We start from the raw sequence: 17,185 nt of genomic DNA on the forward strand, positions 1-17,185 counted from the left end.
TAAGGTTCAAAGTTAATTCTCTTTATTTTAGAACTGTGCTAAATTTTAATGCTCCTTTCAGAAGTCAAACTAAGATGCACAGATATAGCTACATCAATTAGCATTAACTTTTTTGAAAGATTTATTTCTGACCAGGAAATTGCAGACATTACTTTTTCTTCTCTCCTTTTACCTTTTTCTTCCCCCCCCCCCTCCCCCCATTTATTCTTGAAGGCATTAACTGAGACAGGTTATGAAAAGTATAATGAGGTAATTGTAGCATGCGTGTGCACTGTATGAGCATTAATGTTAGTGCTATTTAACTTAAGATATTTGTGCAAGATCTTACAGTAACACATGGGACTATATACGTTACTGTCTGGCAAATTATAATTAAGCTTTCTCCTGCATTAATCCACTACATCTTTTTTAATTTTTGGATGAAAACAAAGCTCAGATGTGATGAAAAGGTCCCTGCTAGCAAAATTCCAAGAATTAGTCACTTAAGGTTTTACTTCGGCACACCACTTTTTTCTCTCCACTCTGTCATCTTAATCACTAAGGTTATTAACGCAGTCTAATAGCTTGAAACTCCATCTTGTTTCAGAAGTACTAGTATATGGCAATTGGAGGTAACTTAGCATCATTTCCCATTGACACTGGAAAGGACTTTGGAACTTTGGTGGTGGTTTTCCCTGCTTCTCATGCATGTGGAAGACCCTTGAAAATAGTAAATCTCTCTCCAGTGCTTCACTTTGCATTCTGTACCATCATTACTTTATGATGGCTAAAACTAGCATTTAATTGAGAATCATAGAAATGTAGGGCTGGAAGGGACCTTAAGAGGTTATCAAGTCCAGCTTCCTGCACTGAGGCCGGACCAAGTAAACCTAGACCATTCCTGACAGATTTGTCCAACATGTTAAAAACATCCAATGATGGGGATTTTACAATCTCCCTTAGAAGCCTATTCCAGTGCATGATTACCCTTATAGTTAGGTTAGATATTAGGAAAATCTTTCTAATTGTTCCTGCTGCTGATTATGCCCATTACTACACCTCTACCCCGATATAACGCTGTCCTCGGGAGCCAAAAAATCTTACCATGTTATAGGTGAAACCACATTATATCGAACTTGCTTTGATCTGCCGGAGTGCACAGCCTCCCCTCCCGCCCCCCCGGAGCACTGCTTTACTGTGTTATATCCAAATTCGTGTTATATCGGGTCGCGTTATATCGGGGTAGAGGTGTATTTCTCCTACCTTCAGTGGACAGTTCATCACCGTCCTCTTTATAATGGTCCTTAACGTTTTTGAAGACTGTTATCAGGTTCTCTCTTTCTCCCCCCCGCCCACCCCCCCATCTTCTTTTCTCAAAACTACATAAGCCTAGTTCTTTTCACCTTTCCTCATAGGTCAGGTTTTCTAAGCCTTTTATCATTTTTGTTGCTCTCCTTTGGACTCTCTCCAGTTTGTCCATGTCTGTCCTAAAGTGTGGCACCTAAAACTGGACATAGTATCCAACTGAGGCTTCCCCAGTGGTGAATAGAGTAGAACAGTTACCTCCCATGTCTGACATACGATGCTTCTGTTAATACACACCCCAGAGTGATATTGTTGTGACATTTTTCACAACTGCATCACATTGTTGGTTCATATTCAATTTGTGATCCACTGTAGCAGCCAGATCCTTTACAGTAGTATTGTCTCCAAATCAGTTATTCCCCATTTGATTTTTTTCCCCCTTCCTAAATGAAGTACTTTGCACTTTTCATATTGAATTTCATCTTGTTGAGTTCAGACCAATTCTCCAGTTTGATCACCTAGGATTTGCAACTCAGAAGCCTGTATACGGAAGCATTCCAATTGCTTGTTTTGAAAGCTGTTTAGGTATTCAGGAACAGTTAAAGCAAACAGATTGTCTGTTAGTAAATGAGTTTGCTTGTCTGGGTCCTATCCTATCTCTGTCAAAGATTCTCACTGTTGCTAACTCTTGCTATTTCATTGCAAGTCTTAGAATGTTTGATTTATTTCCAAAAAGCCCAGCTCTGGGAGGCATGTGATTAGGTAAAAATCTAGGCTCTCATTTTCTTAAAAAGTAAATTTCTAGCCCTCCTGGTTAGAATAGCAATTGAAATGTGGCTCAAAAAGTTCACAAAGTTGTATGGCTTTTAACCATCTCATGATTTTTGGTATCTTAGAGTTGGAAGTACTGCTTCCTGTGTAACCTTACCAAATCATTTAACCTCCCTTTCCATTTGCTCATCTGTAGTAGGGAGATGATGCTTACTTACCATGTGGTTATTTAATACTTAGCTGTTAAGGAGTAATAAAAGCTTGAGGTTTGAGATGGTCTGATGGAAGGATCTGTAAAAGTGAAAAGTATACTTTTCAGTGAACATGATTAATGGGAGAAAAGTATATCGCAAGGTGAAAATAGGCAGAAATAACTTATTACATTTGTAATCTTCTAAATGGGGATAAAGTGAAGCACCAATTCCTGTGGCATACTTTTATTATCTAACTCTTCCATTTTGACCTTGTCTGCAAATTCTGATTTACAGTAGTGGACTGTTAAACTAAAAATGCCTTGAATGTTGAGCAAAACATCCACATCTTGGAGTTAACCTGCAGAGTCTGCTGTGACAGATTATACTCTGTTGACAGTGTTTTATTAATGGTGGGTGCTGTGGTTAGGAAATGGCTAGAAAGGTTATTCCTGATATTTATTTAGTGGATGGAGTAACTTTAAATGCCCAATTACTGAGGATATTGGATGGCTCTGCAGATTGTTGGTCACCTCAGAGCTGGTGGGATTAGTGCAGTACCTAGTGCAGGGGTCAGCAACCTTTCAGAAGTGGTGTGCCAAGTCTTCATTTATTCACTCTAATTTAAGGTTTCGCATGCCAGTAATACATTTTAACCTTTTTAGAAGGTCTCTTTCTAAAGTCTATAGTGTATATAACTAAACTATTGAATGTAAAGTAAATAAGGTTTTTAAAATGTTTAAGCAGCTTCATTTAAAATGCAGAGCCCCCCCCCGGACCGGTGGCCAGCACCCGAGCAGTATGAGTGCCACTGAAAATCAGCTTGCGTGCTGCCTTTGGCACACGTGCTATAGGTTGCCTACCCCTGACCTAATGGATAAGTGTCCACATCACACAGTCAGTGACCAGAACAATTGGCTGCCTCAGCAGAGAGGCCACGGATTTGAATGGACTCTGAAAACTGAATTGTCCTCTGCTGTAGAAATAGTTCTTCCAAGTCACTGTTGAAGTACATTGACATGGTAGCAGAGTTTGGAAAAGGTTGCTTTGTTACTGCTTATACTGATCCTGTTTGTATGCAAATAGAGAACTTAACTCTGCAGGAATCATTAACTTTTAAAATATTGCTGGGCGAGCCTGTCACTAATATTGGCATTGCATAACTAAAACGCAACAGTTGGGGAGCAGGAGAAAAAGGGGTAAGTGGGAAGCACAGAGATCCTCCAAAGTGGAAAATCTTTGTCAGTTTCTAGGAGAATGCTGAGGAGGGATACTTTATATGTATTGGTATAAATTCCTGAGGTACCGTGGTTGATTTTTTCCATTACGTCAAGGGTGAATTTGGTTTGTGGTACCCACATACTGTGTGCCTAGGTTTTGCTGTCTTCCTTCTCGTAGTGTGCATTTCTGATTTAGCAGTGTAAAAAAGTTCTTTCAGATATGTAACCAAATAGCATTTACCATAGTAGGGCTGGAGTACGAGACTCATCTATTGCATAATTCTTACTTTTTTTTTTTAATTTCAGGAGATTAAAAAATTCATCAAAAGCGTTTCTGAAAAGATCAAGAAAACCAGGGACAAGTATGGTATTAATGACAATGGCACAACAGAGGTAACTGCTTTCAGAGGGGTAACAACAAATGCACGTACAGTAAAGCTCCATAACCCATTGGATTTCTAACATTTCTGTCTCATTGTCTCTTCAGCCACGTGTCTTGTACCAATTGGATCGAATTACCCCAACACAGCTAGAGAAGTTTCTAGAGACCTGTAGGGACAAATACATGAGGTACAAGTTTCAGTACTTGTTTTCTTCTAATTGGCTTATATCAATTCAATGTTCACCACTACTTATACAAGTTAGGGGTAGGGCTTGTAACTGATTGACTTAAATCTGAGAATGTAATTGTTGCTACAATAGTGCCTTCTGTCACTTCTGTTGGTGTAATTTGTCGCTCAGAGGTGTTGGTTTTTTCCAGACCCCTGAGCAACATAAGTTATACTGACAAGAGGTAGTATAGACATGGCCTTAGTGTTAGGATAGTGTTAAAGTTATGTCAATTTGAAGGCCATTAAAACCTTGACTGTTAATCTTGATCTATAAACAGACTGTAGACAATCATTATCTTTAGTTTTGCACAACATTGGTCCTGAATCTGACACTTATTTCTGGGAGACAGCTTCTGTACTGTAAGAAAACACTGATAGTCTGGAGGCTCTTCTCTCTGTTATTCATCGTGAGTTAATTCATATGTACAGAGAAGGTTCATAATGACTTGGGATTCGTTCATTGGGATATAAATGAGGGTGACAGCTATCCTCTGGTCTCCTACATCCACTCACTGCATTGGTTATTTGCTAAACTTATTTCTGCTGTGGCTTAATGCTTCTAGAACAGTGGTTTTCAACCTTTTTTCATTTCCTGACCTCTAAAAAATTTCAAATGGAGGTGCAGACCTCTTTGGAAATCTTAGATATAGTCTGCGGACCCCCAGGTTGAAAACCACTGTTCTAGAAGCACTAGATTTATGTAGAAGATAATTTACAGCAGACTTGTTAATTAACTGACTTGATGGTTTTCTTTGCTGTGATTACTTAGCTTACGCTCACGTGGGTAATGTTCTTCGGTGCAAAGCATATGTTACCTGTTCTACAGCTCTCTTTTTGGTGTTAACCTGTTTGTATAGCCTTGGATGGTGTTCAAGGTACACTAGTAAATTCTGGTTTTAATTAAGGTTTTGATGTAGTAATCTTCTTGTGATTTGTCACAATGGTATAATTTTGGAAGGGACTTAGTTGCTATGACACATTTCTTTGCTTAGTTACATTGTAGTTTAAGCAGGAGAGAACTCCTACCAGGACTGAGGGTACTCTCTCCGTCAGAGAGAGACGTAGCTATACCGATGTAAGTTTTGAGTGTAGACCAGCCCTAATTTAAATAACTATTGTTTGCCGCCATACAGCCTCGTTGTTGATTGCATCAAATCTCACAGGCTAATCACTGTAAGGCATGGTTTGTATTGGGAAGGATATTCTCCAAGGAAAACCCAGGGTGACACTGAAGGTTGCACTGCTGATTTAGCAGGTGACATTCTCTCTTGACTTTGGTGTTGGGGGAAAATGTGCTCCTGGAGTGCTGATCCCATTTCATTCTTTGCAAAAATAGAAGTGTTAATTCCAATGTCCTGACAAAACTGCAGTTTAAAATGTAACTTCTCATCAAAACCTCTCTTCTCCTTTGTAGCTTCATGTTGCATATGGTGGCATACTTCACTTCCTGTGCTGTTGCTGTTATCTGTTTGAATAGCTGATGCATTGATGCTATAATAAAGCAATAACATGATCTGATTTTATTCTCAGAGGCTTTCCCTCTCAGAGATTAGATTTCTCTAAGGTGACCCATGATACAGAACTTTTTTCTCTTGAAAAGCCAAAAAAAGCCGCTATAATGTATTGAAATCCAATCTTCTAGCTTTGTCAACCCATCAAGAACAATTCCATAATGGAGAATTTGTATTTGGAATATGGGAATTGCCAGTGTGTTGGTCCATCTGATGATGATTCTGGATCTAGCAATGGCCACTACCTAATACTTCAGAAGAAGATGAACTTCTTTTAGTTGACCTGACCAGTTTTGGAATGTTTTATAACTGGGGCAGCGGAATTTCTCTATGCCCCTGGCAGTCGTTCACATTGCATGAAATTGGTGTTTGTCTCTTTTCCTGCCAGCTCTGGCGAAGAAAATACAGTTTAAAAACTCTTATTAGCGCTCCTGGAATAATGCTTAACTTTGCTCAGCCTAGATTTAGTGTCTTAATGAGCAATTTGTTTTATCCTGTGTTTTTGATTGGAGGTTTGTTTGGGTTTTTTAACCCCTGACTTTCTTCTCAGGGCACAGATGGAGCCTGGCTCTGCAGTAGGAGCTCTGTGTGCTCAGAGTATTGGTGAGCCTGGCACACAGATGACTCTGAAAACTTTCCACTTTGCTGGTGTTGCCTCGATGAACATCACTCTGGGTGTTCCTAGAATCAAAGAAATTATTAATGCCTCCAAAGCAATCAGGTACTGAAACCTTTTTTTATTCCTCTGCTTTAGTGAAAAGTGATTAACCTGCAGCCCAAAGTAGGATCTGTCTTGCAGGAATATGCGAGGCTTACCCTGTCAAATATCTAAACAAGATGAACTAGGTTACTCATCAAATTTGTATCTTAATTGGCAGAAAATCTCATATTTCAGTCCATCCAAATAATTACTTTTCTAGTGGCCCAAACACAAAGTTAGGTGTTCATTTCCTTTGAAACATTCACTTAAAGACTACAGACTGTCAAGAGGTTAGTCTACATCAGATGGGTCTAGCTCGATCAGTAGTTAAAATACTTGTATATTTCTGATGTGCACCTGGAGCCATATTTAAGCACTGCTACAGTAGACTAAGCCATAAAAACTTACTCTAACCTCTTAGAGTATGCATACATTGGAGTTTGAATTCCAATAACTGTCTTATTCCTTCAAGCTTGAGATATTTAAAGAATAATTTTCTTAGACGTGTCAATTTTGGGTACTATTATTTCCTAGCAAGCAGCAGTCTCTTTTACAGCCTGTCCTATTTGTCCCTATAGTGGATGGTAGTCGAGACAGACCACAGAAGCTAGGATACAACAGAAAGCTGCTGTTCTATAATCTAGCTAGTAAATTTTATTGCTGTGTCTTATTCTGTGTAGCACACCTATTATCACAGCACACTTGGACAAGGATGATGATTCTGATTTTGCCCGTCTGGTTAAGGGAAGAATTGAGAAAACCCTATTAGGAGAGGTAGGAAAATCTTCATTGTTGGTACCACATTAAATTTAAAAACTCTAGTCTGTATTGTTGCAGACTCTTTGTAGTGGACAGTAACCATTCTTGGAGAGATTCTAACTATTCCATCTGGATCTGTAACTTACAGATTTCAGAGTACATCGAAGAAGTGTTTCTTCCTGATGATTGCTTTATACTGGTCAAGCTCTCTCTGGAGCGGATTAGACTGCTGAGACTAGAGGTGAGTTTTCCAGATCTTGTTGACTGTACTACTTGGAAAACCAGAACAAGCAGTGGTCCCTTCCTCCACACCAGTTGATGCCCTTTTCAGAGATGTCAATGAAACAAGCTAGTTAAAGAGCAAATGGAAAGTGCCATCCACAAGATGTCCATATAAGGTTTACAACTCTGTTTAGTACTCAAAGTTGGCATTTCAGAGCATTGCCTAGAGCTGGGAATAGCACAGGCAGGCAGTGTTCAGGTTTCCTGACTTATTTAACTTCAGGATTTATTCAAAGAACAACTAAGTTGCACAGAATTATGGTCATCTTGTAAGTAGACCATTGCTAAAATTATTTTTCTCTTGAGCCTTTCGCTAGAAACAGATCTTCTGAGGTGAATGGCTGTTGTGCTATGTGGCAAATTGAGTTCTGTGAGACAAGGTGGGTGAGGTAGTTGTCATGCTGTCTGGAGTAGCTCACGTTTGTGAGCGTCGAAAACAGGGCAGACAACATGGTCTGGTGGTATGCTCTATAATTAGATTTTACAAGCTGGACTTAGTTTGTTACATGACTGGCTACAGGCGTTGTCTTTTGTGTAAGATCTGGGGTAAGTGACTGGTCTCTTGCGATTGGAAGCAACCTGAACAGTGTGAGATTTTTGGTGTACATGACCATTTACCACTATCTAAAGGTTTGTTAACTAGGAAAAATAAATAGAAGTTGTTTACAAGTTAAAGCAAGCAAACATACACAACTGAGTTCCTAAACATGATTCGTAAAGATGACAGAGATGTGGTAATCTGTCAATTCAAAATGTCTTTCAGGCTGGACCCAGGGGTTACCCCTGGGGATCTCTGCCTCTGTTTAATGTCTCTGCCCCTGTGAGTTAAAACAGCAAAGAGATGACAAATTTTCATGTGACCCTGTTTTATCTCTTACATTTGGTCTTCCAGTTCATGAGACAAACCCCCTTGTACCTAGCATTTCCAAGGTCTTGATAGGGCCATTCACCAATCCTTTGTACTATGATGATTCTTAATGGCCCGTTTAATCTTGATAGGCCTCCTTACTGGGTGTGGGAGATGATTCCCATGCCTGGGTTCACAAGTTCAGAGCAAACATTTTCAAAGTTATAAAGCAATACTTACATAATTCCTTATAGCATGGGGTACAGGCATTACAAGTGAGATTAATATATGCAGCAACTTGCAAGCATTTCATCAAATCTAAACACTAAATATATTCTGGTAAGACTAATACCTATTTTGAACAAAACTAACATACAGGTGAGCTGGTTTGGTTTCCAACTATGAGTTTGTCAGTTCTTAGCTAATGCCAGCTCTGGCACTTGGTTTACTGGCATTACAGTAATATCTCTTTATTATTCACCCACCTTGTGTGTCTAATATCCTGGGACTGACCCAACTGCAATAACACAGCAAACAGTTTAGTTCTGTGTCATATTCAATAAAAGTTCACCCTTATACAACACTCCAGTGAGACTGAAGTGGCATCTGGGCCTGTGTGGACCATCTGCAGAGGGGCACATTTCACTCCGAGAGCTATTTTGTGATAATCTGCAAGCATTCCATTTGTTAGCCCCATCCAGCTGTGATAGTATCCTGGTTAATTAGTGGAGCAGAAATCTGATTTCTGCATGGCTGAAAGATTTAAAATGGTTAAAGGACATATTTTAATATTCAAGGAATCATTTTGCCACAGGTGAATGCAGAGACTGTGCGATATTCTATCTGCACATCTAAGCTAAGAGTGAAGCCTGGGGATGTTGCCGTTCATGGAGAGGCAGTTGTCTGTGTGACCCCTCGTGAGAATAGCAAGAGTTCAATGTATTATGTCTTGCAATCCCTGAAAGAAGAGCTACCAAAGGTAAGTAGAATCTCTTCCTTTTGCAATTGGTAACTGCTTCAATTTGTATGTGGGAAATACTTGTGTTTCTAGATTGTATTGAGTGTCAATATAGTCTAGTTGTCTGAGTCCAGAACTCCTCGGTTCTAATGCCAGCAATGCTGCTGGCTCTTGTTTCAGCCTTAACATTTCCTGTGTCTCTCCCCCTACATAAAATGGAGATTGTAATATTTTTCTTACAACATTCTTACGAAGTATGTTTGATCATAAGACATTTTGAAGATGGAAAGTGCTATTTGAGTACCAAATTTTCTACCACTTAAAAATACGGCAGGTTTTGAAAGGAGCCCATAATAAAATCTGTCAAATGCATTGCTAAGCTTGTGTGAGGATCATGTCTAGTTTAGGTTTAAACATAGTTGCAAACAAAAACCTGTAACTGACAGGGTGCATGCTGAGTGTCATACAGAGGAAGAGGCAGAGATCTGTAGTACATCTGATTTTCTGGACCCCCTAGATGTGGGGACAGAGAAGCCTAGTTATAAAACAGTAATGTAGTGAATGCCCCTCTTACATGTCTCTCTGGAGCATTCAACACATAATAGAAATCAGACACTAATACTTATTTTAATGTTCAGGCCACTGTATAAAAGTGGAGTTTTTAAGATAGCTTTGAGGACTGATTTAAAGCCTTAAATGTAAGTGTTCTCACGTTGTCTATTTAAAGCTGCATGGACAGGACAAGTTGAGTTTATACAACTTCTTATTTTGAAAAGATTGTAGTGCAAGGTATCCCAGAGGTGTCTCGAGCGGTCATTCACATTGATGAGCAGAGTGGCAAGGAGAAATACAAACTTCTGGTGGAAGGTGATAACCTACGAGCTGTCATGGCCACCCATGGAGTCAAAGGAACTAAGACCACTTCTAACAACACTTATGAGGTAATGCTCAAGTGTGTCTTGCACTACTTCTGGCTGCATCTTGATTCCTACTTATGCTCATTTACAGTCAGTTAATGCAATTTACAACTGATCACTTCTACTTTCACAAGTAACCTGTCAGTGTGTGTATTATCATAAAAGGCTAATTCAGCTGCCAACTTCAATTACTTTTAATGAGCAAATGTTTTTATTAATTCAGGTCGTGGTTTAAAAAAAAAAAAAAAAAGGGTGGTGGGGTTGGTAGAATGTGCATCCCAGGAAAATCACTTCAGATTTTTCTAGTTAGATCACTAAGAAAATCTTAGTCCCATGTGCAAGCAAAGAAATGTTTCAGCGCTCCAAGCACTTCACTTCTTCTTCATTTATCCAACATGATCTCTCTCCTAGGTAGAGAAAACACTAGGGATTGAAGCTGCTCGAACAACCATTATCAATGAGATTCAGTACACTATGGTAAACCATGGTATGAGCATTGACAGGAGGCATGTTATGCTGCTATCAGATCTGATGACATACAAGGTTTGTGCTGCGTTCTTTTTGGTCTCTTTATCCAAACTATCTTTATAGAGGCAATAGAAGAGCTTTCAGCTGAGGAGTATTAATAGACTATATACTGAAGTAACTGCTAATCACACTAATTAATCCCTGTGACTGAGTTGATATCTCAAACTTAAATGGTGACTTAATCCATAATTTGAGAACAGCAGTCTGTTTGAAGAGCTTCATTTAGAGGTTATGGGTGTCTTTATTTCACCCTGGAGGTCAACTCATTGACACGTTACAATAAAGAGCATAGGGTTGGTGTGGGCACCCAAGCATGTACACCGCTGTGTATATCTGTTCAAATATTTGAAAGCACAACAGCTGCACTTCATAGCAGAGGGCAGGGTAGAGTCCTTGCAAATGGAAGCAGATTACATAATGGAGTATGGACTAGGGTTACAGCACTGGCCATTTTGATGCAATGTCAGTACTCCTCAGGGAAGGAAAATAGCTGTCCACATCCATGATAATGTATGTTGACTATAACCTAGCTGTATTTGTGTTAATGTACATAATGGAGCAAATCCTTTCTCATGTGTCAAGCTAGAGTACAGGAGTTTAACGCAGGGGAACTTTGCCGTCCAGGAAAGCAGCTAAGGAATTGTAGCTTTTCCGTGTTTCCCGAAGCTGCAGGGGAGTTACTGTTGCACCTTTGGGACTGCAACAGCTTCTATACTGGTTGTGGCACCTTTCCAAAACTTTGTCTGCAGCAAGCCCACAGCCCCACTTTCCATTTCATTGAAGAAGGGGCACAGAGTACAGTGTTGGTAAGCTTGTCAGGTTTCCAGAATCCACTTCTTTCCCTTACCCTTCTGTCCCATGTATCAGAACTGTACTAGCTCCATTATGAGCAAGGTGCTCTGTAGCAACATGAGTTAGAAACAGGATTAGATCTAATATGTTTAAATTCAAGTGGATTTTCTAAGGTGACTAAAATGGAGGATTTGCATTATCCAGTCATTTTACACTTGGAGTCAGATTTATCGGCCAACAATAACTGACAGTCTCCACTAAGTTCTTTATAGCAGCCTCCACAAAGATGGGGTTTGTTTTGTTTTGAAGTGGTTGATTAATAGTTGAACATTTTTCTGTCATCCATATGCCTTTTTTGATTCGCACCTTTTCCAATTTCCTTGGCATCATAAAGTTTCAAGCGATTTATAGCTGATCCTACAGCCTATGAATAAAAGTTTTTTGGTTTTATTTAAACTTTCATTACTACCAAAGCCTTAACCTTCAAAAGACTTAAGCATGAAGCAGCAGAACAGAGGCTACACTTCAGACTGTAGACTTTTGTTCAGTACTGTTAAAATAAACTATACATTTTGTCATATCCACTTATTTTGATTCTTCAATAAATTTAACCAAACCCTTGGAACCATGACTGTCTTTTTGTTTCTGCATTAATCTAGGGTGAAGTCCTGGGCATTACTAGGTTTGGGCTGGCAAAAATGAAGGAAAGTGTGTTAATGCTGGCTTCTTTTGAAAAGACTGCAGACCATCTGTTTGATGCTGCCTACTTTGGGCAGAAGGATTCTGTGTGTGGTAGGTATTGTAGGTTAGACTGTAGCATGCAGTATTCACTCATCTGCAAAATACTCTTAAAGCGCGCACGTTTGTGTGTTTGTGTATGTTGCCCACCTGCCAAAGCTTTCTGTGTGCCTCCCAAAACACTAAAGTTAATCTAGGTCATATGCTAGAAGCTTCAGAAGTGGGGCTGGATAAAACATCTTGACCCCAGAAGTCTGACAGACACTACCCTAGGGCCACATCCTATTCCCATCCAAAGATGTTAAAGTCAGTTGGAGCCCTGCCTGTGCTGCTGGGGATTAAATTTGTCCCTTGGGATTTTTTTTTCTCCTTAACTAAATGAAATAGCAGGAAATTAGTCCCTCTCCTTAATTACCTAGCAAGATCGGTGTTCTTGTGTTCACTCTACAAGTTTTGTTGAGCATTACAAAGACCTAAAGCGAATTAAGGAAAATAGTTCCCTGTTTTGTTTTTAGGCTCCCTTTTTGTTTGTACTTTAAAGTGCTGTACATATCTGTGGTACTTTGAATAATGAATAATTATGATGGGTTTCATCAACTGCAACAAGAAAACCCAGATGACCAAGGGGCTTGAACTCTTAGGCACTCAAAGGCCATGAGGATAAACAAGGTATAAAATCCTAGCGAGAACTCTTGTTCGAACAGATAAAAGATTTTTAGTTCACCTTCAAAATATACATGCATATTTCGAGGCTTATAAGTTACTGAACTAATATCAGTTGCAGCTTTCTCTTATTCCACTGAACGGATGAAAGGCACAAATAACTAAAACTAAAATGTAAAAAAGCTGATGCAGTTTTCTAGTACCTTGATAGTTAAATATTTGAGTTTTGTCATTTGATTGTATATCCTTTCAATCCCTTAATTTTAAATTCTCATGCATACTCTGTACGTGATTAGAAATCTGTTTTTTTCCCCATTCTCTTTCCCCATCCAATTTTAGTTCAGTTTAGACAGTTATCTACTCAATTAAGCTAAGGAGTTTGGGAGGCAGGCAGATTTCATTACAACTCTAGTTATCTTGACTACATGTTAGTTCAGAGCCTAGCATAGTGGAGCCGTTATCCCTCCTTAGGGCTTCTGGGTGCTACTGAAATATAAAAAATACTAATATAACAGAGGCTTCGTTTGGGATGTGTTGAAAATATAGAGCTGAATCCACTGACTTCTTTGTGGATAGAAACGCTTGTGAATAGATGGAGATAGTTTTGAAAGCTTGGCATGGCTAGTCCATATTTTAAGAGCTGTCTCTTTTTCTAGCCATCTGTGCCTACCTTGTGATTGACTTTTATTAATATTTGTTTTCTTTGCTGTGATTGTGGTTAAAGTGAGGGTCCTATGGTGAACTTGCTCCATCCTGAACAGTATGGAAAAGAAAATGTTTGCTCAAAGTCCCCTCTGACTGAGTGTCCCTCTTCCTCAATCAAGATTTTACTAAGGACCTTTTCATGCTGCCCTCTTCCTGTAACAGTTTAGTTCAAATAAGGAAATGGGATGGACAAAATTTTCTTATTTCCAAATGTAAAGAGGTAGTATTGGCAGTTTTTCTTACAGGCAAGCCGTGTACAATCACATGTTCATACGAGTAGGAAATATAGGTACATCGTCATTTTGGTTTGAAGGGCACACGTTATTGCTGTTCATTATTACTTGAATTATTGTAGTGTGTTGGGTCCCCAGTCATAAGCCAGGATCCCATAGTGCTAGGCTGTAGAAACGCAGAACAAAAATACAGTCCCTGCTCCAAAGAGCCAACAATCCAAGGAGAGACAAAACACTGCTTTTTATTTTCATGTGTAGTAGTTGAAATCTTTGAATATATAGTAATTGAAGAGCAGTGTTCTAGGAGTACATATCTAAAACACAGTAATACAGCACATTGCTGAAAAGTTAGGAAATAACCTTGTGCATGTACACATGTATTGCATGCATTCATTACTTCACTTCCAAACCATATATTAACTGACACATCAAAGGCACTAGGGCTCACTTGAAGGCTAAATCCATGGCAAGATTGATAACTTTCAACACATGCACTTCTGAGTCATCAAAATGCAAAAAAAAATTAATCAGAACAGCTGAAGTGGTGAGAAACTCCAGACTTCATTTCACTTGAAAATCTGTCAGCCTAAGAGAACTTTACCAGACTGCACAAAAGCCTTGCCGCTGTGACAAACAGTAGACAGGTCAACATGCAGGATAAATTCCCAACAGAGTTTGGTTCATACTTAATAGGCAGTGCCTTGTTCACTGTAAATTCCAGTGTCAAACAAAGCTATAAATCCATTTTTATAACTGAAGCTCCTTCACTGCTGATGGTTGGCAAATGAGAAAAAACATTTATTGGTTGTGATGAACATCTTGCTTAACTGTGTCTGGTGGAGAGAGCTTTTGACATGTTTGGCTTTATATGTAAGGTTCTAACAAGGTTTTGCTGTGCAAGTAATTTTAGAAACTTTTAGTCACTTAACCCTGTGGGTTTTTTTCTCTCCTAGGTGTTTCTGAGTGTATCATCATGGGAATTCCAATGAACATTGGAACAGGACTCTTCAAACTGCTGCACAAAGCAGACAAGGAGTCAACCCCTCCTAGGAGGCCCCTTATTTTTGATAACGAATTTCATATTCCACTTATCAAATAAGAGCTGTGCAACACCAATTTGCAAGAACATGGTATAAAGCTTAAACTAAAGTGTTTTTACTACACTCATCTCAAAATAAGTTTGAGTTGTGACTTGGTAAATTAAATATTGTCATAGGAGTTGGGCAGTTGCTCACTAGTTGCTGATACAGACTTTTAAAGGAGAATACTGGTCTATACAGAGAAGTAGAAATTGGTTTAAAATGAATGTCCGTTGACTATGCTTAGTTGCTAATATGCAAGAATTTTCCATGCTACAAATATTAAAAGATGAAACACACTGGCTGGAAGACAACTGCAGGAATTGTTACATTACTTAAATACTCCCAAAGCGTGGTGGTTGCGGTGTAACAGGAATTGACTTTCTTTTTCCTATGTCATCACAAATAAAAACATCCATTTTCTGAGATACCTCAACTCCCAACACCAAGAAGTTGAGTGTGTTTCAAATACAAAGCACAGGTGCAATGACATTGGTGCCTTTAGAAGTGGAAATTTTTGGACTGCTATCACTAGAGGATCACTAGTAGAACTGGTTAAATGACTACAAAAGTAGCATATAATTCTTAGCTGTAACCGCCTTATATGCACAAGCATTAGGATACCAGAGGAAGGCAAGCTTTCAATCTAATAATTTCTTTACAAAAGAAATATAATTGCTATTAGGTTTTACAAGATGTATTGGTCCATGCAACATGAAAAAGCAGTGTAAGCAATTTGTCTACAAGAAAAGAACTTTTTGCTCAAGGAGACAGTGTCCTTTGTGCTGAACCTACTAATTGAGATTGGCAAAATGCTGAAGTAAAACATGATTAAATAATGGCAGAAATATACTGCCTTTTTGCCTGAAAATCATCTCTGCAGTCTATCTTTCCCTTATGGTTTATCGCTGCATTACTGAGCTTGACAAGAGATGTAACATTGTTTCAGGTGTTCTCATGACAAGGCTAAAGAAAAGTCAAGTAGCAGGTGATAGTTTGTCAGTAGATGTTGATTGTAGTGCGGGATAGTAGAAGGTGGTACTTTTATCAGGGTTTTTTCCCCCCAAAGAGCAGGTGATTATTGCTGTATATCCATGGTCTGCTGGTCTGTAGACATGAAGACTTCCTGTAAGCAAAATCCTGGTAGCAACACTGACTAGTCAGGAAAATAAATCTATACTGAATAACTGTTCTCTGGGTTTACACTAACTAAACTTGGGAAAATGGGGGCAGCTGAACATGAGGGAGGGATGTACGAGACGCATGCACTGTATGTGAGGTTGTAGTACAAGATCTAGATGAAGATAAAAGTTATACAGTGTACATCTGAGAAATCTGATGCTTTGTAGTATGTGAATAGCCATTAGGATTCTTAGTGTGGCAGGTTATTGTACCTGCTATGTTCTCGCAGTGCTGTCTAGGGTTTTAGTTTGCTTTTATCAGTACAACTGAGCTATTTTCTCTGCTCAGATTTGACAAAGATTTGTTCAACACGCTGATCTGTGAATATGGGCAGGGTGTATGTGGAAATGGCCTTTCAATGGGAGCTGCAGAAGTCACATCTGCAGTTCGTAAAGATGAGGAATGAACACTAGAAGGTTGCATTGAATGCCCAATTCACACCACCTTGTTCCTCACCCAAATGCAGAGGTATGTATTAGTAAAAGTATAAGAGAACCAGACTTTGGGAGGCATATACCAGAAGACCAACTCACTTCTATTTTGTTTGTGTAATGTGAGTGACTGAATATTGCCATTGTTAATAGAAAACAATGCTGTCTAATTTCTGCACGAAACTCTGCCTTTTGTATTATCATTTCCATAAACTCTCCTTATACTAAATTATTATTTGATGCTGTATTTTCCTCCCCAAAGATTCTGTTCCAGTGAGGATTTAATGGAGGTTACAAAATGTGAAGCAAAGCTGGCATTAAAGGTTGAGAGAAGGCTTTTGTGTACATGGATGATACACAGCTAACTTTTTTCATGGTATAGCATATGTTATATTGCTGAAACTGTAAGCATGTGGCAACCTTATTTTTGTAAATGTCTCATAAGTCAGCCAAGCTTCTTTGAACTTTGTTTTGTTTTTAAAATGAGTAAAGTAGAAGTAGAAAAGTCATCTTTCATGTTTGGTAATGAAAGAACTGAAATATAATTGCTTAATTCTAGTTAGAATAATGTCTTTTCTTTCCCTTTAACCCACTGGAGTTAGAACAATGCCTTTACTTTCCCTTTAACTCATTGGAGTAATCTTCAGACTGAAGATACACTAAAACCATTCAATATAAATACAATATTCCTGAATGTACACTGATGATATGGGGCGGGGGGAATTAACTTTTAAGAACTGTTTTTTGTTTGGTTTTGTTTGTTTCTTTGGTAAGCAATATTGC

At 38.8% G+C, this 17,185-nt stretch overlaps 1 protein-coding gene across 1 annotated transcript in view; it reads left to right on the plus strand.

Moving 5' to 3' along the window:
- LOC112106590 (DNA-directed RNA polymerase III subunit RPC1) overlaps positions 1–14,809 on the plus strand; it is a 50,094-nt gene extending 35,285 nt beyond the window's left edge. The window contains exons 22-31 of the mRNA XM_024199929.2: positions 3,773–3,859; positions 3,954–4,036; positions 6,139–6,309; positions 6,969–7,062; positions 7,196–7,288; positions 8,991–9,155; positions 9,911–10,075; positions 10,463–10,594; positions 12,031–12,163; positions 14,664–14,809. Coding sequence (XP_024055697.1) covers positions 3,773–3,859; positions 3,954–4,036; positions 6,139–6,309; positions 6,969–7,062; positions 7,196–7,288; positions 8,991–9,155; positions 9,911–10,075; positions 10,463–10,594; positions 12,031–12,163; positions 14,664–14,809 — 1,269 coding nt within the window. The remainder of the gene's footprint in view (positions 1–3,772; positions 3,860–3,953; positions 4,037–6,138; positions 6,310–6,968; positions 7,063–7,195; positions 7,289–8,990; positions 9,156–9,910; positions 10,076–10,462; positions 10,595–12,030; positions 12,164–14,663) is intronic.
- Positions 14,810–17,185: the final 2,376 nt, after the last annotated feature.

This window comes from Terrapene carolina, unplaced genomic scaffold (genome assembly GCF_002925995.2).
Source record: "Terrapene carolina triunguis isolate 2854851 unplaced genomic scaffold, T_m_triunguis-2.0 Scaffold147, whole genome shotgun sequence".
NCBI lineage: Eukaryota > Metazoa > Chordata > Testudines > Emydidae > Terrapene > Terrapene triunguis.